A 23,718-nucleotide genomic window follows, 5' to 3' on the forward strand; every position below is an offset into this window, starting at 1 on the left:
GAGCCCTGTCGTTCATGACACAAACGCGCTCCCATTTGAGGTGTATGGAACAAGTGGGTGTTTCTCCTGCTGTGATGTAAGATCCTGATACTGATGTGACTGTATGAGCACCAAGTCCCGTTCAGAGGACTCTGTCCATTCCAACAGAACATCCCAAGTAAACCTATGAGATAAAAACATGGCAGTATGTCATGCCAGGTCCAGCTGTACATGGAACATGCTAGTGTACCGATGGCAAACGTCTGGCCTGCAGTCAGGACACGCGAGTTGTCCCTAACATTGCAGGTTTCCAAAAGAAAACAATCATCTGTAACAACTTGTTTACTGTATATGACCCTGGCCTGCAACTGCAGAAAAGAAAGCTGTCCATGATGGGACCAGTGCAGAGGAATAAACCTGAGCTTCCTCCTGCACTTGTGTCAAATATGGACATGAAAGTTTGCCTTCACTCAGACCCATGCCCTGGTGTCCTACCATGCCAAAATATAGAAAACTGTCAGGTAATGAGTTGGAATAAAGTTGAATAAAACCTTGAAACACAGAGATGGATGATATTTTATACTTATGGCTTTATAAACAGTCAAAGCAAACAGGGTCATTTTTGAGCGCAGAGGACAACAGATGTGATTATTTGCTGCCAGTAAAAAACTTGAAGTAGTTTAAAAACAGCTTTCTAAATTAACTTTGACATATACCCGTCTGTGATCATCTGCTAAAGCAACTGACTCTGGTTGTGAAACGATAATCACAATAACTGATGATTTGATTTATTTTTTACCCGAAACAAAGAAAAAATTCATTTTTATGAGGTTTTTAACAGACTTAAATTTGAAATGGAATAAAAAAAAATGTGTCAGAATGTTTGAATTAAGTTTTAATTAAAAGTGGGGGAAAAATCCACTTCATAGTAATTAAGTATCAATCAAACCAGATGGGGACATTTTGACCCCTGAGGACCACAGGTGTGATTATGTGCTGCCATTTAAAAATTATAAATGGTTCAAAAAAAACTTTTTCACTAAAGTTCAACATAGAGCACTCTGTAGTTAGTCAGATAGTCAAAATTATCTGAACTTTTAAATATTTTATTTTCTTGTTTTGTTTCCACTCGAAAACACAGTGTATTTTATGTAAACAAGGTCTGGTGGCCCTAAAATGTAAAATGTTGGGTAAATTTTGTGTTAATGTGTTGGTCTTAAGTAAAACTAAGACGTAACATTGAATTGATTGACAAAGTATACTTTATATTTTAAAACAGTCAAATGAAGTGGGACATTTTTGACCCCTGAGGACCACAGGTGTGATTATGTGCTGCCATTAAAAAATGTAAATGGTTCAAAAAAATTTTTTCACTAAAGTTCAACATACAGCATTCTTTAGTTAGTCAGATAGTCAAAATTATCTAAACAATTAAATATTTCATTGTCTGATTTTATTTTCGCTCAAAAACACAGTGTACTTTATGTAAACAAGGTCTGGTGGCCCTTAAATGTGTAATGTTGGGTAAATTTGTGTTAATGTGTTGGTCTTAAGTAAAACTAAGGTGTAACACTGAATTGATTGACAATTTATAATTTATACTTTAAAAAACACTCAAATGAAGTGGGGACATTTTGACCCCTGAGGACAACAGGTGTGATTATGTGCTGCCATTTAAAATTATAAACACTTCAAAAAAAACTTCTCACTAAAGTTCAACATACAGCACTCTGTAGTTAGTCAGATAGTCAAAATTATCTAAAAATTAAATATTACATTGTCTCATTTTATTTTGCTCAAAACACAGTGTACTTTATGTAAACAAGGTCTGGTGGCCCTAAAATGTAAAATGTTGGGTAAATTTTGTGTTAATGTGTTGGTCTTAAGTAAACTAAGGTGTACACTGAATTGATTGACAATTTATAATTTATATTTTAAAAAACAGTCAAATGAAGTGGGGACATTTTTGACCCCTGAGGACCACAGGTGTGATTATGTGCTGCCATTTAAAAATGTTAAATGGTTCAAAAACAAATTTTTCACTAAAGTTCAACATACAGCACTCTGTAGTTAGTCAGATAGTCAAAATTATCTAAACAATTAATATTTTATTTTCTTGTTTTATTTCCGCTTAAAAAACCGGGTGTATTTTTTGTAAACAAGGTCTGGTGGCCCTAAAATGTGTAATGTTGGGTAAATTTTGTGTTAATGTGTTGGTCTTAAGTAAAACTAAGATGTAACACTGAATTGATTGACAATTTATACTTTATACTTTAAAAAACACTCAAATGAAGTGGGGACATTTTTGACCCCTGAGGACAACAGCTGTATGGAAATCGGGAGGACATTATGAGGGTTAAGCTGATACTGTGCAAAGGAGGTAACTCCTCGAATCTGATGAAACACCTGGCGACGCATAGCGTTTTTTTTAAAAGCCGAGAATGCACTGTATTTGATAGCTTGCTGCGAGACCTCACACCGAGCACATCTACTGCGGGTGTGGTGCCTGTTATCGGACCCGGAGTTAGCAACATCCCCAAGAACCCGAAGAGTAGAGTCCTGGCCCCTAGCCCTGTCAGCTTAGCAGAAATGATGACGGATGATGATGGCAGCAGCAGCCGTTCTCCTCTGCGTGAGTAGCTTAATGTTGTTCGTGTGTAATTAACGTTGAGTATGCTAACCACATTATTACATTAATGCATGTAAGGTGAACTAGCAAACACCATCGTAGTTACATGCGGCTGTCTTCTTGTTTGATGGCAGATACTTCCTTCACCCTGGCCAAAAAGGCTAAAATGACCAAAGAACGGGCGTGGTTATGTTGCTGAACTAGGCACACGTATTTTTGTGAGCTCCTTGCGATTTTTCAGTAAGTTCCTGAAAACTGTCCTTTAACTGCGTGAACAGTGATAACTACTGCTTGTAGCGAGTTATTATCGACATTATGCCGGCAAAGAAAGCACAAAATAAATCTAAAGCATACTCTTCTCCGAGTGAGGAAGACGACGTCTCAGGTGCTAACAATCAAGCTAACTCTGCAGGTGATGCTAGCTCTGGGTGTCTCTTAGACGTGAGTGTTGGAATGGCCCACAACTTGGATGTTATTCAAATACTCGACGGGATCAGAAGTGACTTTTCCACAAAATGATGTGGTCCTGACAGCGATCCAAGATGTTAAAAGGGACGTGCAGGACTTCTCGATGCGTATGGAGGGGGCAGAGAAGTGCATTAGCAGCGTGGAGGACACCGTTAACTCAGAGAAAGGCAAGACAGAGGCGCTAGTTAAACAAGTGGCTCTCCTTACGAACAAACTCGAGGACCTCGAAAACCGTTCTCGTCGATCCAACCTACGACTAGTTAATGTGCCGGAGAAAATAGAAGGAAATGACGCGGTGGCTTTCCTAGAAAAGTGGCTCCTCGAAGCGCTGGGACCAGCGACATTCCCGAGACAACCTCTCATCGAAAGAGCTCACCGGTTGCCTGGCCGGACGCAACCCAATCGACCACCCACACCGAGAGTCCTCATCGTGAAGTTTTTAAACTTCCAAGACAGAGTTCGGGTGATGCGAGCGGCTATGACCAAAGGGAAAGTTATCTGCGGGGCCAAGAGGTCATGTTCTTCCCGGATCTTTCCACAGATCTCCACCGACGAAGGAGGGGCTTTGACTGGGTAAAACAGCAGCTGAGGTCGATGAACTTACGTTACGGATTAATTTACCCAGCGAAGCTACGAGTGTCATCTGATGGACATACGCATGTCTTTGAGACCCCAGCAGATGCGTAAAAATTCATCCAAGGTTTGCAGAACACAGAGATATAACGGATTATCTATGGGAACTGTCTAATCCTTTACTATCTGCCCATAACAACTGTAATTTGAAATTGTTGGATTTACTGGCCAATATTGCTTATCCTTGCTGTTAAATTTTTTGGGGAGAGTATTTTATTTATTTTTTTTGTGTTTACTTTGGTTTACCATTCCTTCATTCTCCTCAGATGTAATGGGCATTTTATTTACCCCTTATAGATAAATGGCCACGTCCACTCGTTGTTTGGGCTTTCATTTGTGTCTTGGAGTGTTGGTTGTTCGCCATACAGTCGGCTCTCCGGGATGAGAGCTATGCTGCAAGAAAGTTTGTAATGATCATTATATGCATACTTGTTCATGTAGAATATATATTTTCGTCAGGAGACGCAATTATCCAGGTGGTTTGGTTTTGTTTGACCGTAATGTCAGCTCGGTTCGGTTTAGCTGCTCCCTTGTTTACGATGGATCAGCGTGTGCACTTAACTGCACCCCAAGGTCAGGGGGAGGGCGGGGTAAGGCAAGGGGCTGTCTCGTTCAGGTTGACAGATAAGGGGGTTCATTTATGGCAGATTTTATGTTGTTTGCTTGTGTTTTTGTATTTTTCACAACTTGTTGCTTTTTACTGGTTTACTCCCAACACAACAGTTAGGGATACTGAAAGGTTTACCAACAACCAAAAGATGATACTATGTTGCACAATCTGATGTATCATTAAGAATAGATGACTTCATATAAGAATTTTAAATTTATTTCTTGGAATGTGAGAGGAATGGTAAAAGTGGTTAAACTAAAACAGGTTATTACCAGGCTTAAACAACTTGAGTCATCAATAGCGTTTATCCAAGAGACCCATTTACTTAGAGAGGATCTGGTGAAAGTACGTAGGAGATGGCCAGGCAAAGTGCTAGCATCCTGTTGCCCTTCTCATTCGAGAGGGGTTATGGTGTTAATTCATAATTCAGTGCCTTTCCAAGTAAACAACACTATTTATGATAAAGCTGGCAGATTTTTGGTGGTTCAAGGAACTCTCTTGAAAGAAACTCTTAATTTAGTTAATGTTTATGGCCCTAATGATGATAACCCTTCATTTTTTGAGAATTTATTTCTATTGATAGCTACCCTTCCTGGTAAGATAATATTGCAGGAGATTTAAATTGTACTTTGGACCCGAAGCTTGACCGCTCATCAGGGATAGACACTTCACACTCTCAACAAGGAAAAAAATACAACAATATTGAAAGATCTGAACCTTTGTGATCCATGGAGAATTCAAAACCCTAATAAACGAGAATTCTCATGCTATTCAGCAGTATTAAATCCTACTCCCGAATAGATTATTTCTAATTTCCTCATCTTTGCTACCCAATATAACTAAGTGTATATATGACAGCATTGTATTGTCAGACCATGCCCCAACCTCACTATTTACAAGGTAGAACAAGTGAATAGCCGCTCAAACAAGTGGCGCTTACACCCTAAATGGATACATGATTCTGACTTTATAAAATTTGTAGGAGAACATATTGATCTCTACTTCTCAATTAATACAACTCAAACAACTGCAGCCATTAGATGGGAAGCTTTCAAAGCATATATTAGAGGACAAATGATAAGTTTCACCAGCTCTAAATTTAACAAATTTAAACAGACAATGAACGAATTAAACAATAAAATTAGAGAATTAGAGAGAGAAGTTACCATAGATGATTCAACACAGAAAAAACAGGAATTATTGACCCTTAAAGCTAAATACGAGGAGCTGTCTATGCTTAAAGCTGAAGATGGTCTAATAAGATTGAAACAGACGTTTTATGATCAGGGAGAAAAGCCGGGTAAACTGCTAGCTTGGCAGATAAAGAAACTTGAATCTGACAGAGCCATTAATATAATTAGGAACGATCAAGGGGAATTATCTACGGATCCCACAGAAATTAATAACACCTTTGTCTCATATTATAAAACCCTATATAATTCTGACAGTCCACTAGACCTGGTGAACCAAAATACTTTCCTAGATAGATTGGTCTTTCCTTGTATTTCTGAGGGTATGAAGAATGAATTGGAGAGAGAAATAAATTTCAATGACGTTTCTGATGCCATTACGAACATGAGGGGAGGTAAGGCTTCGGGTCCTGATGGGCTTCCGATAGACATTTACAAACTATTTAAAGCAAAATTAATTCCCCCATTATTAGATGTTTATTTGGAATCCTTTAAAACAGGTTGCCTCCCTGCTACATTACGTAGTGCCCTGATCACTCTCATTTTAAAACCAAGCAAAGCGCCAGCCGAAAGCGGTTCTTACAGACCCATATCGCTGTTAAATTCTGACTCCAAAATCATAGCTAAGGCTCTGGCTATGAGGCTGGAGAGGGCTCTTCCAGCCATTATACATGGAGATCAAAATGGTTTCGTTCAAAATCGTCAGGGGTTCCACAACGTGAGGAGAGTTCTCAATATAATCCACAAATGTGAAGAGTCACCTGATACTGCAATACTATCACTCGATGCGGAGAAGGCATTCGATCGAGTTGAATGGCCCTATCTAATTGAGGTGCTTAAGCGTTTTGGATTCGGTGATCACTTCCGTAGATGGGTTGAAATTTTACTTGCTGATTCGGTTGCAATGGTATCTACCAATAATCTTATCTCTCATCCTTTTGAGCTATTTAGAGGCACCAGACAAGGGTCTCCAATTTCACCTCTGCTTTTTGTACTAGCCATGGAACCTTTAGCAATAGCAATTAGATCACATCCTTCAATCCATGGTATTAAGATTGGGGAGACGCTACACAAAACAGCAATGTACGCTGATGATACTATTCTGTTTCTATCACACCTCGCAGAATCAATACCATCTCTCCTGAAGCTATTTGATCAATTTGGCAGTTTCTCTGGGTTCAAAGTGAATAAAGAAAATCATCCATTATGTTTTTAAATGTAAATTAGAGGATGAAACCAGTTGTGTCCCATCCATTTGTGAATGCCACAGAGGGATTTAAATATTTGGGCATCAGAGTAATCCCAAAGATAAGCGATCTTAGTTTAGCCAGTTATGAGCCCATGGTAATAGAGGTGTCGGAAGAGATCACTAGATTAATATCATTGCCTCTTTCTTTACTGGGAAGAATAAACATAGTAAAAATGACTATATTACCTAAATTTCTATATATCTTTCAGTCAATTCCGCTGGCCCCTCCTCCTTTTTTTTCCAAGACCAGAAAGCTCCTCTCTAATTTCATCTGGAACAATAGGAAGCCAAGACTCAGACTCTCCCTCTTGTATTTACCATATGATAGAGGAGGGCTACAATTTCCAAATTTAGAATGGTATTATTGGGCTGCTCAGCTGAGGACCACTATGTTTTGGTTTTCAAACGATATTTTCCTTCCCTGGTTAGAAATTGAAAAAATGTCCTCAAAGGGTTTGTCATTACATAGCTATCTATACTCAGCACCCTTTAAAACTTTAAAGAAAACTACTACTAATCCCTTTGTAAAAACACTGTTGTTGTTTGGCATGAAGTACAAAAAATGTTGAATGACTCTCCAAGGTTGTCCTGTTTCTCCCCAATTTGGGGTAATGAACTCTTTGCTCCGGCTAAGAATGACTTGGGCTTTAAAGAATGGCTTAACAAGGGTGTTGCGAAATTACAGGACTTATATGAGGAATACTCTCTAATGTCATTCAGTGAATTAAGGGCAAAGTTTAATATTCCACAGAAACACTTCTTTAAGTATTTACAACTTAGAAGTTTTATTCTGGCACACTTAAACAACTCAGTGCATCAACCCCCACTCTCCATCCTAGAAACTCATGTTACAAAAACTGTTTTGGTAAAAGACTGGTGTCCCAGTTTTATAGCATGTTAGTTGAAAACCATAGAAGACGGGAGTGGATTAGTGACTTACAAGAAGATATTTCATCTACTGAATGGAGTAAAATATGTTTAAAACCATTAACACTCGTTTGAGAATGATACAATTTAACTGGATAATGCGAACATATATATCCCCTGTGCAATTGAATAAATTTGATCCTAATATAATTGATCTATGCTATAAGTGTAATAGACATCAGGGTACACTATACCACTGCCTGTGGAAATGTGAAGAGATTCAAAAATTTTGGAGCTCAGTGTTACAATATATCTCTCAGATCACAACTTCCCCTGTACCGCTTTGCCCTAAGTTATGTATTTTAGGCTTGTACCCAGATGACTGTACTCTGTTGTGTGAGGAAAGAAAAATGGGCGATCTTTGTTTGCTACAGGCCAAACGCTGTATTGCATTATGTTGGAAGAATGTTGGTTGCCCCTCCTTTAACCACTGGTTAAACAACTTAACATCGAGTTTAGCTCTTGAGAAACTGACTTATATTGTTAGAAAGAAGGCTTCTGAATTTTACAACATTTGGAAGATATTTCTAGATCTACTGAGGAGTGGGGATTTGGGGGGGGGCGGTGGGTGAATAAGATAACTAGATAATGATGAATAATGTCTGAATTGCTGTTGGGAATATACTGTGTAACCTACGTTATGATTTTTTTTTTTTTTTTTCCTTTGGGTTTTTTTTGTTTTTTTGTTTTTTGAAATTGTATTTATTTGTATTGTTTGCTATCTTAAATTATTTAATTATTCACTTATTTTGAATTCTTTTAGGATTAACATTTCAATTATTATTACTATTATTATTATTATTATCATTATTATTATTATTATTATTTTAATACCTGCCATATGTTCATTATATTTTTGTGTTGGATACTGTTGAAAAAAAACAAACAAACAAAAAAACAAACAAATAAACATATGTTTAATAAAATGACCAAAGAAAAAGTGGGAAACAGCTAAACATGAGAGGTTTTTGGACAAAGTTTGTGTTTTTTCCATTGATTAAGCACTGCTTCCAGCCAAGAGTGATACCATATATGCCCTATAGCTGCAGAAAAGGCTAACATTGTTATCTTTTTACAAAAAAACAGCTGAACATGAGAGGTTTTTGGACAAAGTTTGTGTTCTCCATTCTTTAAGCACCGGCACCATTTCAAAAGTACCGGTTTGGTACTGGTATCAGATAAAACCTAAACGATACCCATCCCTAGTGCTGGGTGCTCTGGCCATTGCCAGTCCATAGTCCATAGTTTATTTGAAGATTTTATGAATCTTGAGCATGCTGAGTTAGACAAATCAAGATGAGGTATTTTAGTGCCATATTTTCTGTTTTTGGTTACCCTTGATATTTTAGATGTAGTGGGCTTCTTAGTAGTCTTCCACTGATGGCCATATTCCATATTCCTTCACTAGATAAAACTCGCTGACTTATTGCTAGTGTTTGCTAGCACTAACATTCTTGGTAATGCAGACAAATGGCTTGATGCACAATGTAGCAGCTAGCTAATGGAGTCTGTGTTTTGCTAGGAGCTGGTTGTTTGTTCAACTTAGTAAATAGTGGATTAGTTTCTAAGCTGCCTTTGGCTAGTGGATTGTCAGAGAAAAGTACTCACTCTGATAATCATTTAGTCATTTTTGATGTAACATGATAGTTAAATCAAAAATGACTACTATTCTGCCAAACTACAGTATCTACTTTAACCCTACTTTTCTTCTCATGAAGGTTCACCACTTCTGTCACACTGACGAACCAACTGAGCCCACGCCACTGGTAACACCACCTCAATCTTCAGATGATGAAGAGGTGATGATAATGATTCTGATGTTTACTGATTTTCCTCTAGAGTTAGAGTTCATATTGAAGATGTGTGGGGTTGTGTTCTATGTAAATTTACAGGACGTATGTACATATCCATTGCCTGCTGCCAGCCTGCCTCATACTCTTGGTGCTGTTGGGACTGGTTCATCGTCACCTAGGGAACAGCCCCTTCACTCCTCTTTCCAGTCTCCAAGGAAACAGCCCCACCATCCCTCTTTCTCAGCCCTGGAGGGCCCTACCATGCTCTCATGCCATCTGCCTCCCTACGTGAACACTGAGCATGCTCAGTCATGGCCATCTATTAATGTGAGTAGAAAACAATATTGGGGATTATATGAAGCTATTAACAGATTTCGTGCAGACTTTATGGGCAACAGGCTCACTGCTGGTTCAAGGTTCAAGGTTCTTTATTCGTCACATGCATAGTTATACAAGTATAACACACAGGGAAATGTAACCTGACACGCTCCTCGACTTGTGCAAAAGGGGGTGGGGGAGAGGAACAACATTATATATAGTATATACATTAGGTGAATGTGCAGTAGTAGCACAGTAGTGTGTGTGTGTGTGTGTGTGTGTGTGTGTGTGTGTGTGTGTTGGGGGTTGGTTTAGGGCCCGGATGGCTTGGGGATAGAAGCTCCTCTTGAGTCTCTCTGTCCTTGCCCGGATGATGCAGAACCTTCTACCGGATTGCCTCTGTTACCTCTGTTATTTTGATTTGTTTAACGTGCTGAAGATTATGTTTGTATAATTGGTGTATGGGGAAAAAATGTAAGTTGCTTTAAAAAGACATTCCTGTATTCCTTTTAGCTGATGCCACAGGGAAATAAATCTACCTGTTTAGTTTGTGCAGTAAAGATGAGACACTGAAATATTATTTTAAACTTGGTAAAAAAGAAAAACACTCACAGACACTTGCACAAACTCTTAAGACTCTTAAGATTCTGTAATACAGCAGAAAGTAATGTTTAAACCCTGAAATAAGTTAGCAACTTGTATTTCCAGTTCTCCTGCTTGGGCATAGATGGGCTTTCTTCATGAGGTTTTGTTAGATGCTAGAATAGATTCTCTGGTTAACACAAACTTTACTAAGCTCTGGTTCTGATGCAACCAATGGAGCAGATTGTGCCCATTCAAGACAATGATCCATCCATTCAGCCATCTATCTTCTTGCTCTTATTCAGTTCAGGGTTGCAGGAAGCTGGTGGCCTACCTCAGCTGTCTAGTGCAAGAGTCAGGATAGACCCTGGACAGGCAGCCTACAGTGATTCAAACTTCACCAACTGTGTCATTTCAGAAGCATCCTAAAAGCAGCTTTCCACTCTGCAACACTGCACAGAGCTGACGAGGAAGGCAGAAAAATCAAACTTTGCATGTGAAAAATTCCCAACGTAATTTGAAGCTCTGCAAAAGATTAGTAATTAGTAGTATCTTCTCAAAAATTTAATGTCACAGATATGCACCATTTCTGATAAATATCTGTGACATCGACTCTTTGGCAATGTTGAATATTTTCATTATATTGTTCTAAATGTTGAAGCAAGTAAATAGCCACCCCATTCATGAATTACATTTTGGTTTGCTCACAAGCGGCTAAATAAGGCACTGAATGTCATCACATTAAACACAGGGGATTAGTTCTGGTGACAGTCTTGTGACTTTGTTAGTGTCCAAACATCATCGCTTTACTTCTTTTGATTATGTTTGCTCTTCTAAAATCATATAACTGTTATCAGCTTGTTGAGATTAGCTTGCCGAAAGCTTCAGTTCCATTAAATTAAGTTTTTTAATTAATGGGATGACTGTGGCTCGGGAAATAGCGCAGATCATTTGCCAATCGAAAGGCTGGTGGTTTGATCCTCTGTTGCTCCATTTGGCATGCCAAAGTATCCTTGGGCAAGATACTGAAGCTTGAGTTACTTCCGATGTGCTCATTGGAGTGTGAATACGTGTGTGGAAAAGACAAAATACATAGAGAGGGGGAAAAAAACAATGAGATATAGGCCTATATAACAACATATACTGTTTATACGAGATAATTTTATTTCTTATATGGATGTTAATTATTTAACTGCCATAAACAGCCATAACTGCACTGGACTGAAAAACCTGTCAAGTGACAAAAATAACAAATGTACTGCACTGAAACACTCAGTGAGGCTATTAACTGCTCTGCATTAACACATTGGCTATTTGCAACTTAGCCTACATACCTAATGAGAGGAATGTGCATGGCTCTGTAAACACAGTTCTGTGATGTCTTGGTCAGTTGAGGTCAGCTTCAGCCTCAGGTTTGATTCAGATCCAATCTGCTTCTGTATTTTGTGTAGATACGTGGTCGCAAATGGAAGCAGAAAGCACACCGCTTTGTCTGAAAGTGCAGGGTATTCCCTGCACAGCTGTATCCAAAAGTCCAAAGTTTCTGCTGTGCTGGTCAAAATATTCAGTACAGTTCTCCTTCTGATACTTCCTGTTTGTAGCCAGGATTGCTTTTGAATGCTTTTGAACTGTTATTTTTCATTCCTCCACTTGCCATGATGACTTAGTTTGTCAACCCTTTTAGCTACTTGTTAGGCCGGCCTAGTGAGCTTGCCTACTGGCTGATTTAAAAAGGAATATGCCTTTTTCAAAAAAGACAAAACTTAGTTTAAACTCAATTTTTGTGATCTTGCAGTAAAGAATGTTTAATGTTTTTAACATTTTAAATAATTATTTAATCTTAAAAAAAGTCTTTGAGACGTACCACTGCTGGGACGCACAGTTTGAGAATGACTGTTTTAGGACATCCTGATAATAATAAATTACAGTAGTCCAGCCTACAAGTAAAAAAATGCATGAACTAGTTTTTCAGCGTCACTCTGAGACAGATGTTTCTATTTTTAGAGATATTGCACAAATGGAAGAAAGCAGTCCTTCAGTCCTTCCGAAGGATATGTCTTAGTCAGCTCACAGTACCTGGAGGCCAAGGTAATGCCATCCAGAGTAAGCATGTGGTTAGATACCATATTTCTAAGATTGTCACAGTAAACGAACAGAGTCAAGCAAATGAGATCAGTCCGCTGTCGATGGCCATAAGATCATTTGTAAACTGCACTAACTGTCTCTGTACTGAATTCTGAAATCTGACCGAAACTCTTAAAATAAACCATTTCTCTGCAGGTGATCAGTTAAATCCTTTACAACTAATGTTTCAAGTATTTTTAAGATAAAAAGAGCTTGGACATTGGGCTATAATTAGTTGAGATAGCTGGGTCAGGCGATAGCTTTTTAAGTAATAGTTTAATTATTGCTACCTTAAAGATTTGTGGTAGGTAACCAATTATTAGAGATGAGCTGATCACATTCGAGGAAGCATTAACTAACGGTGGGACTTCTTTGAGAAGTCTTGTAAGAATTGGTCTGCTAGTAATTCCTGAAGTTAACTCAGAAAGATCATTCTGAGAAAACAAGTCTAAAAAAAATATCAATGATATTTAAAAAGGCTGGACATCATGAAGGGAATCATTTTTATCCAATGAATCTAATTTTATTTGTGAAGAAAATCATGAAGTCATTGCTAGATAAGATTAACGGAATGCTTGGCTCAACAGACCTCTGACTTTTTGTCAGCTTGGCTACCATGCCGAAGAAAAACTTAGACTTTTTTTATTTTTATTTTCTTGAATCAGTGATGAATAGTAAGATGTTCTAGCTTTCAGGAGGGGTTTCTATTTTTAGAGCAACAAACTATTTTTTTAGGCTGATTGAAGATCTTCTAAATTTGTGAGGTGTCATTTTCTTCTCAAGGTAAAGCTTTGGGTTGCCACGTGACACCCAAGAAACCTAAAGGATTTAAAGACTAATTAAAAAGGAGTGTTCCATAATCTCTCTTAAGATGTGTGTGTAGCACTGGTGGTGCAATACTAGTAGTGGGCATATAAGATCCATTAGTGCTACTTCTAGCCTTCTTTGCATGTAGTATAGGCAGTATAGTTACACTTTAACCTCAGTACGAGGACAGAAGGGAAATATGGGCCAGATCAGACAGGTTCTAGATTCATAGGTGCTAAGGGTGTCTGACAACAGAGAACTCGTACACAGTAGGTGTAGAAAACATATGATCCCCCTACGAGCAAGCACTTTGGTGCCAGTGGGAAGGAAAAGCTCCCTTTTAACAGGAAGAAACCTCCAGCAGAACAAGGCTCAGGGAGGGGCAGATCTTTGATATTCTGTCTCTCTCTATTAAAAGGAAGCTACCATAACAATTATAGACTATTTCTTTGTAAGTGTGCAAACTTATTAATTTAACAAACAAATTTCAAATTTCATAAATTCTTTTTCAAGAGTCTCAGATTATTCAATCAACTGGTCAAAATCTACAGTTCTTCCGATTAATTGCTCCTTCCATAATTCTTCTCCTACACCACTGCAATCTGGAAATATAAAATATTTAGGTATTAATGTCTCTCCTAAGCTTTCAGAATTAACTAAATTAAACCACATCCCGCTTTTAAAGACAGTAGAAAGCGATCTGGCTAGATGGAAATCTTTACCCATATCACTCATGGGAAGGGTTGCCGCTATAAAAATGATGGTCTTGCCAAAAATAAACTATTTGTTTTCAATGATCCCAAATAAGCCATCACAAGATTGGTTCAGATCTCTAGACTCATGTATTTCTAAATTCCTTTGGAAAGACAAACCCCCACGTATCAGCTTAAAAACATTACAAAGGACCAAGGATAAAGGAGGATTAGATCTGCCTAACTTTAATCACTATTTTTTAGCCAACAGGCTTCAGTTCATCTCTAGATGGTTTAAACACAGCTTCTTAGATGAGCCCTGGCTAGATGTAGAACAGGCACTATGTAATAATCTAGAAATTTCAGACCTACTATTTATCAGCTCAAACATCAAAAGACGTGAATGCTTTAAAAGCATCAACATCAGCTCTTCTCTGACAGCATGGTGGGAGTTTCTAAAAATGACAGCGTCCCCATTAATCCCATGCAAACGTACACCTATCTGGAATAACCCTGACATATTACAAAACAATAATATGATTAATTTTCCAGAATGGAGTTGTAAAGGAATTAAATACTTAGAACATATATTAGAGGGAACAGAATTTATTCCATTTGACAGACTAGTTACACAATATGGGATCAACAAGAAAAGATTTTTAGAATATCAACAAATTAAATCCATAGTAAAAAAGAGATTTAACCTCAGTCAAGCTGAATTACAAACACCACCAAGTGCGGTACACTTTCTTACTCTTAAATCCCCCAAATTATTATCTAAAATATACAGAACACTTTCTAACATAGATGAATCAATATCCCTTCCTATTGCAAAGTGGGAAGCAGATTTATCAGTAAGCTTAGACCAAAACTTCTGGTCTCAGGTATGCTTAAAAACCTTTAAATTGATTAAAAATCCCAGTCTGCAATTAATACAATACAAAATACTACATAGAGTGCACTATACAGGTCATCGGATGTTCAAGATGGGCTTTACATCTTCCAACAACTGCTCACACTGTCAAGGCAATACACCAGACAATTACATCCACGCCCTTTGGTTCTGTCCACCAGTGCAGAAGTTTTGGCGTGAGATATGTGAAGACTTATCAAAGTGTCTGAAATGTAACATTCCAGCCTCCCCTTTAGTATGCTTGCTGAGCAACTTGGATGAGGTCACTGCAGAAATAAACACAGCCCACATTGTTTTTACAGCCCTATGCATTGCCAAGAAAACGGTCCTCCTTAACTGGAAAAATAAAAATAATCTTAATTCTAATCAATATAAAAACCATCTAATAGATCACATTAGTCTTGATACAGCCTCTGCCACCACATTTGATCAATCCCTTTGGGCTCCTTTGATCGGCTTCATCACCTAGTGGGGGTGGGGGGTCATGGTTTGGTCCTGCCTTCGCTATTGTGGTTGATGTGGAGGTTGGGATGGGCTTAGGGCGCCAGGAGAACCCCTAGAGACGTTATCCCTGGAGGGCACAACCCGGGGGGTTGTGGTCATAACCTGGTGAGTGGCTCTGGTCGCTCTTAGAGGGTGTTCTCCTCGTGGCTGCGTGCAGCGGGGCTGGGGGATGGTCTGTACTGGCGGACGTAGGTTACTGGCCTGGTAGCCTGGCTGCCCCTGAGTGGATCCGGGGCAGGCGGGGGGCTTGGGGTTCGGGGGTGCTTCGTCTCTGTGATGGGGCTCTGGCTGGGCCTTGGGGGCTTCGGTCCTCGTCGGTGTGTCGCCGAGGTTGTGGGCCGGTGGGTGCACGGGGGCTCAGCCCTGGCGCAGGGGGCCTCTGGTGCATCGACCTAACTGGGGGACTCTTCAACTGGCAGGGAGGTTGTTCCATCCTTGCAGAAGTCCACTCTGCAGGTGGGGGAGAGACACAGGAGAGGTGGAGAATAAACCTAACCTGGGTGTCTGTTGTCTTGTGTAGTCTGGAGTTGATTGAATGTTGGGGTGGGTATAGTTTCCTCTGCGGTGGGGTGGGGTGGGCTTCCCCAGGTCCTGTGGGGCTTAGCGGTGCTGCTGCCGTGGGCCCCGATCGGGATGGGCCTGGGCTCCCTTGCCTTGGTGGGTACTAGAGGACGGGGGTGCCTACTGGGGTCAGCCGGGGAGCTGGCCCTAAGGAGGGGCATCTTGCCCCTCCCTTCTTTTCCTCCCCATCCCCGGCTGCCTCCCTCTTCCCGCTCCACCACACCCACCCACACAGGTAGGGCCTTGGGGTGCGGGTGTGTCACCAGGGTGCAGGGGAGGCATTCCCCCCCCTCTGTCCCTTCTGGCCACCTGTGCCTCAATTTTATTTCACAACTTAGACATCCACATTATTCACACTCTCATAACACACACACACATATATATATATATATAGGGCCTTGAGGGTGATCACGTTAACGGCGTCCAGAGGACGGTCTGTGTATTCAACCCTACCTCTGGCGCCGGTGCCCACCTCTCAATTTTAAATCCATGTAGACATTGAGGGTTCTCGGGAGGGGCCGTGCTAACACCTGCTGCTCTCTGGCAGCAGCACCATGCCCTCCCTTGTTTTAAATGCACTTTAGAACAACACGCAGCAACACTACACATGAGCGGGAGGAGGGAGGTATGGGGTCTTCACACACCCCCGTTCTCTACTAGCCATCGGGGCGGGGGCTGGGAGGAGGTGTTGGCTGTCCGATTGGCCTCCCTGCTGCTGCGGAGCCTGGGGCGGTCTGCTTGCCTCCACCCCGGGGGAAAGGGTCACATCTCTTGGGTCTGGGTGCCGTTTCCCCCTCTGGGGGCGAGGGTACCTGGACCCAGGGCATAGAGTATGTTTGGGGAGTATGATTGTGTGTACATGTCTATGTATGTCTATCCCTACGTTGGGTGAGTGCTGAGTGTTTGTATATGTGTGCATGAGGGTGGGAAAGCATGTTTATGTCTGTGTGTGCCTGTTTGTCTGTGTCTATATGTCAGGTCGGGTCTTAGACTCCACCTCCCTGGGTACTCCCAGGCCCTCCAAGTGTGGAGGCCTATCTCCCCTCACCACACTCCCTGCTGGTAGCTGATGCCCTTAGGGGTTGGTGCATTGGTGGTTCTTGGTGTCCGGGGCTGGGCGCTCAGGTATGCACCGGCTCACTCCCGGTGGCTACTTGGCGGGGCCCGATGCCTGTCGCTCGGTCAGGCCTCTTCCGGGGCAAAGGGGGCCCTCGGGCCTCCGGCCTCGGGGCCTGCAACTCGGTTCACTCTGGCACAGCTGGCTGCCGGCAGAGCCGGCGGGCACGCCGGTGCAGCCCCTCTGGCTTCTGCTCCGTGGCTACTGGGTGACCCCCTCGTCTGGGGATCTCCTCAGCCCTTCCCAGGAAGGTGGCACGGATGCCCCTCCGGTGGTACTCCTTGGGCTCTCGCACTCTGGGTCCTCTGGATGTCTGGAGCCTGGATCTCCTCCATGCCTGCTTCATGCCCTGGGGGACGGGGCTATGGGCCTCCACACCCTCTAGCAGACCGTTACATGGGAAAACCTTTTGTATACAAGCGCGTTGATCCACACAGGTGTGCACACGGGTGTTCACTGTTCGTAGACATAAACTACACCTTTCTTAGCTGCTACTTCAAAGCACATTGTGCGCTGTCTGTCCTGCGTGCTGCACAACAACTTTCAATATTTAGTATTTACTGCTGTTCACACTCAGCTAGATTAACGTGATGGTGTTGTGTTTAGTATGTTGCTTTGTTTTTGTTTGGTTTTTTTTTTTTTTTTTTTGCTGGTCTTCTCTTCTTTTTCTCTCAACAGGTGATCCAGGAGATTTTTTTTTTTCTTTCTCTTTGTCTTTGTAAGTGCCCTTTCTCACTGTCCCTTTTCCCTTCTGTTTTTCTTTTCCTTCCTCTCTTTCTTTCTCCCTTTCCTATCCCCCAGTCATGTCTGTCCCATCTGTAACAACTGAAAATAAAATAAATAATAACAACAAAGTTTGATCAAATGGACCAATACGGCAATGCCATGATGATCCATTTGGCAAAATAAATCCATTTGGTATCCTTGTTGGTCTTCAGACAACAATTCTGACGGCTTAAGAACCAAATGGGACAGACAAAAGAAAAAAACAAAAACAAAAAAAAACAAATTTCAACAGCTGATCAAATAATTATTTCCCCTACTGTTGCACCAATTCACAACAACAGTCACCTCAAGGTACTAAATTTGACAAGGGAAAGACTCGCCTATATTAGAGATCAAACAACATTCAGATCATGCCCTGCAAGGATTACCAGCATGGTGATGGTGGCTGCAAAATTGTTGGGCGATGGAGACGAGAAGGGAGAGCAAGGAAGGGCAAGAGAAGGAGAACTTTCCCAAATATGACACAAATTTTATTCATGCTCCATATTTATTCTACTTACTAAATGTTTAATATGTCACATAAGTTTCATCAAACTAAATTTTGCTTGGTGCATGCAAAAATATTTTATGCTGCACATTATTTTGACAAATAAAGTTCAACTATGTGAAAGAGAAGGCTGATGTGCAGTAGCGGCATATAAAACAAATGGGAGTGAAAAGAGGTCAGCGCAGAAGAAATGCACGGTGCATTATGCTTATAGTTTCCTACAGGAAACTATAAGCTTTATCAAAAAGGAATGTTTTAAGAGCAATTTTAAATAGGTTGTGTATCTTTTGGTGGCTCTACAGGAGAGGAGCTTGATTGCTGAGACTCTTCTACCGACTTATACTTTTAGAGATTAAGCCTACAGTCTGAGAGTGAGCTGCTCTTTTGGGATAAATCATCTATTCTAAAGCTATTCTAAAAAGTCTCACTGGCTAACTGTGACACTTGATGTAAACAATTAATAATCCAAGCTAAAAGAAGCTTTTCTACTTCATCACATCACAGTTTTCCATCATCAAGAAACTGTGCTAAAGGACTTGTGTTCTCTTTGATTGAAGCTTTATGAAGGCTTTTTTTTTTTTTTTTTTTAGCACAAACTGGTGCATAAAAAGTTAATTAAAATGAATATCCTATTATGTTTTGCAATAGGGTTTTCATAAAATCATCAAGTTTCTGCTCATCATTTAGCTCTGATGGATGCAACTGCAGAGCCCATGTGTAATTTCAGGTGATTAGCTTGTTGGGATTTACCATTATTGATGGTTAAGCAATTTGACACCTATTCTTTTTTTTCTTCCTAATCTCCACAGTTATGGATGGAATCGGAAGAGAATGCTGCTCGGAGCTGCCCTCTGTGCCAGCTGACCTTCCCGACCAGTTACCCTGATGATGCCCTCATCAAACACATTGACTCTCACTTGGAGAACAGCAAGATCTGACCTTTCATTTCTATTTAAAAAATAATTGTAAGCTCACTTTTCACCAGAGATGGGCATAAAGGTTATTTTTGATTGATTCTTGGTTTGATCCAGGAACGGTTTGAGTAGCCTGCATGAGTCTTTTGCATCGCTCCAACCTTTGTATGGCCATTACCCATCTCACTGAAGTGGATAGTCCAATCTGATTGTGAGATCAAAGCATTCACAGCCCACAATTTCCTTTTCAGTAAACACACATGGATTGCATATTATTTTTCATCAAGCACTATAGGTTTTCTTTCATTCAGAACCAAACTATCATTTGTACATTTAAGAAATGATATATGTTATAGTGGGAACCACTGCAGCTGGCACTCTTTTTGCAGTGCCGCATGTGCTGGTCTGAAAGCAGTCCTGGAAACAGAAGACAATTCAATGTTGTAGAGGATCAAGTTGGCAGTTTGAAAATATACAAACCTTCCTGAGGTCTGATCTGGGTATGAAGAGCACACTTGATGTGCAAATTTAGACCCGTAGAACCATGGTAGCCGCATTAACCCTTTAACATTCTCTGTAAGAAAATAACAATAGAACTATTATTTCTTAGCACTTTTTATTTACCATGGGCAATAATAACATTAATCAGTAATTTGTTTTTAAATAAATCTTGCATGTTTTAATATTGGCTTAAAACACACTTAAAAATACAAATAAATACAGATTTTTTTATTAAATAATTCAGGCTTGTCATTTTAGCTCTATTTTATTTTATTTTATTTTATTAATTTTTTTAAACTAAAAATGTGATTCCAAACCATGTAATGATATACTGCTAGAAACACGTTTACCAGTGAGTTTGTTACCATGGGACGAACCATTCATCCATCCATTCACCCACCTACCCACCTATCTGGAGCCGGGTCGTGGGGGCAGCAGCCCAAGCAGAGAAGCCCAGACCTCCCTCTCCCCGGCCACCTCCTCCAGCTTGTCCGGTTCAACACTAAGGCATTCCCAGGTCAGCCGAGAGATATAATCTCTCCAGCGTGTCCTGGGCCTCTTCGTGGTGGGACTTGCCTGGAACACCTCATCCAGGAGGGGCCCAGGAGGCATCCTTGTCAGATGCCTGAACCACCTCAACTGGCTCCTTTCAATGTGGAGGAGCCCCTCCGGGATGGCCAAACTTCTCACCCTATCTCTAAGGGAGAGGCCAGCCACCCTTCAGAGGAAGCTCATTTCTGCCACTTGTATCCACGATCTCATTCTTTCGGTCACTGCCACAGCTCGTGACAATTGGTGAGGGTAGGGACGTAGATCGACTGTGAAAGTGAGAGCTTTGCTTTCACACTCAGCTCTCTCTTCACCACAACAGATCGGTACAGCGTCCGCATCACTGCAGCCGCTGCACCAATCCATCTGACCATGGGATTAGTATTAACTAAACTGTCATGATTTTTACTTGATTTGTTTGATTTTTTTTAACAAACTTAGGATACTTAATTACTTAAAAATAATGTTGATGACATTATTATTATTAATATTACTGTTATTATTATTATATCCTTGAAAAAAGTAGCCTCATATACCATGTATTTATTTGTCCTAAGATAATTTTTTTTTTTTAACTTTCATGAAGGAAGTTTAAGTTTTTAAACTTCCAATTTAAAAAAAAAAATTTCAAGCTCTACCAGCTGCTTGGTAGAACTTGAAAAAGTTGTTGTTTTTTTCTATCAAGTTAGATAAGACCTAAAAAAAGAAAAAAGTCAACTTAAGTGTCATGCCTGGACTGAACAACAACGTCCGTGTCGGAAAAGAAAGGCCCAAAACTGTAGCCTGTCAGTTGAAGCTTCAAATTGAGGTGTCTAAAAAGCAATGGGTGGCTACATCCGCATTTTATATGAAGTTTTATATGAAGAGTATGCCCCTGGATATTCAGATAACACAAATGTCCCTTAAATGGGGACTGGAGGCTGTCTCCAAAGGCGAGTCAATGTCCATAGATGGCATGTTTAAATGTCCATATCAAGCAAATAAATGTATATGACACTGTACAAACGTTTTGGTCTCTGTAGCTTATTTCCCCTTCATAACAACTGTCATTGGCCATTTATTTATTTATTTATAATGTAACCAATGATGTGAATTTTAACATATGCTGAAGTCTATCTTTTATATGGAGTCTGGACTGACTTCATGGTAGATACCTTCCTGGTTTAAGCCAAAATGAAAACTTAAACTAAATCAAGACATTTAGAGTTATGTTCAACAATTTTAAAATAATGTATAGTAATTTAAAATGTCCTTTAGTTTTATTTAAACATTTTCACAAATCTGTTGGAATATTCATAAATTTATGTAAATGATCTAAATCTCCACAACTAAACTAAGAAAACATAGAACTCTTATTACACTCTCTGCACCTTGGCTCCTGTGCAGAAGACTTGGACATGCATCCAGAACTATAAACAAATATTTTGACTCTCGGCTGCTATTGTTTTATGGATTAAAGACAAACTTACTTAGCATTAGAGCTGTTACAATGATGAGCAGTAAGGGTTCACTGTCTCGCTCAAGGTCACCAGTACCCATGCCTGTGAATGAACATACGCTGGCTGCTGGAAGTGGAATGGAAGTTAAATTTAAGCTGATTTACTGAGTGCTGCTGTCACAAAGCTGACAGAAAGGTGCAGGAGAGGTGTGAAGACTCCTGGTTAGCCTCTGTTTGGGTACACCTTCCTTTTATTTCATCGCTGTTTTTTTTTTTTTAACTTTATTTATATAGCACATTTAATAACACCAAAATGTTGACCAAAGTGCTGTACAAAGATAAAACAAAAAAACAAAAATTACACAGAAACAAATAACATCAGTAACAAATACCTGGTAACAGATGGCTAGGTGGATAGATGGGTAACTCTCATGCGGTGTTGATAGCCAATGAGTAAAAATGTGTTTTAAGATGGGATTTGAAAAGACTGACGGTTGGGGCCTTTCTAATGTGGACAGGTAAATCATTCCACATTTTCGGCGCCACAACCGCAAATGCCCGGTCACCTCTGTGAACCAGCCTCGACTTAGAAGTGGCCAAGAGCGAGAGATGACTTGATCTTAGAGCTCTAGGGGGCATATATGGCTGCAGTAAGCCAGACAGATATTCTGGAGCCTGACCGTTCAGCGCTTTCTAAGTCATCAACAAAATTTTGTATTTAATTTTAAAGCGGACTGGGAGCCAGTGAAGTGAGACGAGCATCGGGGAAATATGCTCGTGTCTCTTTGAACGTGTCAGGAAACGAGCTGCAGCATTCTGGAGCAGCTGGAGCCGTGCTAGACAAGACTGGCTAACACCTACATATAGAGAATTACAGTAGTCCAGTTGAGATAAGATAAAGATAAGATCGCTGTAGTTAGAGAAGCATTGTGGCAAGCCGAGCCACATCATCCTATGCTCCTCCCACTTTTTTTGCATTCACTAATTGTACTCTCTAAATGTAGGGTTATAAAATGTCTGTAATGTAGTTTGTGTACCTCCACTTGTGTAGGGTAAATGCTGTGTAGCTTAACATTAACTGTGACGCATACATGGTTTCACATGTCTTGATGCATGCTCAATCATCCAGGTAAGTAAATCCCAAAAAGTTGATTCTGTTCATCTGGATGTTTTCAGTAGGAGAAACATTTCGTCATCACCCAGGTGACTTCTTCAGTCTCAGCTGACTGCAGGTTTGCCCAACCTTATAAACAGTACAATGACTTAAACTAGCTCACTGAATGATCAGTGAGCTGTGAGGTGAAGCTCAGGATTTATCCAAAGGAGAGCTGCATCATTACAATCTCTTCCACTCTATAAATCTGAAATTTGTGTGGAACAGCTAACCTATCACATATGCAGAAGAGCGCAAACATTATTTACTGTCGTGTAAAACAAGAGGCATAAAACCTGATTTTTTCCCCCTGTGGCGTCAGATTTCGTACAAATTGTATGTGACTCAGTTACAGTGGTAATTATTGCACACTTTCTGTAAATCCTAAAAACTTGATTTCACTTGTCAAATATCATTGTGGTCATCTGCTATATGATGTATTTAAATGAAATTGCTGATGCAAAGAACCAATGATTTCTGAAGGAAAATCGTGAAGATTATCAGGGGTGCCCAAACTTTTTCATACCACTGTATTAAAGTCTCCTCCTGGAAGTGAAAAGTTTACAAATCCATATCCCATTAAGCAAGCCGCAAAGATAGTCCTGTTCACAACTGTCAGTCACAAACTGACTCTGAGCCTCTTTAGTAATTCCAGCAGCTTTTTAAGATCAGAAGATGGTTTCATGCAACTGCAGACATTAGTAAATGTTGCTTCTTTAGAACGCCAGCCTTTGTAATGAAGATATTTTTCACAGGCTTTTCATGACCTCCATAACACACCGGGTTTAGAACAC

The 23,718-nt window shown here is 40.2% G+C and overlaps 1 protein-coding gene across 1 annotated transcript in view; it reads left to right on the plus strand.

The window, feature by feature from the left end:
- LOC100693931 (TANK-binding kinase 1-binding protein 1) overlaps nucleotides 1-21,378 on the plus strand; it is an 84,897-nt gene extending 63,519 nt beyond the window's left edge. The window contains exons 11-13 of the mRNA XM_019355253.2: nucleotides 9,404-9,484; nucleotides 9,578-9,805; nucleotides 19,179-21,378. Coding sequence (XP_019210798.1) covers nucleotides 9,404-9,484; nucleotides 9,578-9,805; nucleotides 19,179-19,307 — 438 coding nt within the window. The 3' untranslated portion in view covers nucleotides 19,308-21,378. The remainder of the gene's footprint in view (nucleotides 1-9,403; nucleotides 9,485-9,577; nucleotides 9,806-19,178) is intronic.
- Nucleotides 21,379-23,718: the final 2,340 nt, after the last annotated feature.

Source organism: Oreochromis niloticus, linkage group LG4, assembly GCF_001858045.2.
Source record: "Oreochromis niloticus isolate F11D_XX linkage group LG4, O_niloticus_UMD_NMBU, whole genome shotgun sequence".
NCBI classification, from domain to species: Eukaryota; Metazoa; Chordata; class Actinopteri; order Cichliformes; family Cichlidae; genus Oreochromis; species Oreochromis niloticus.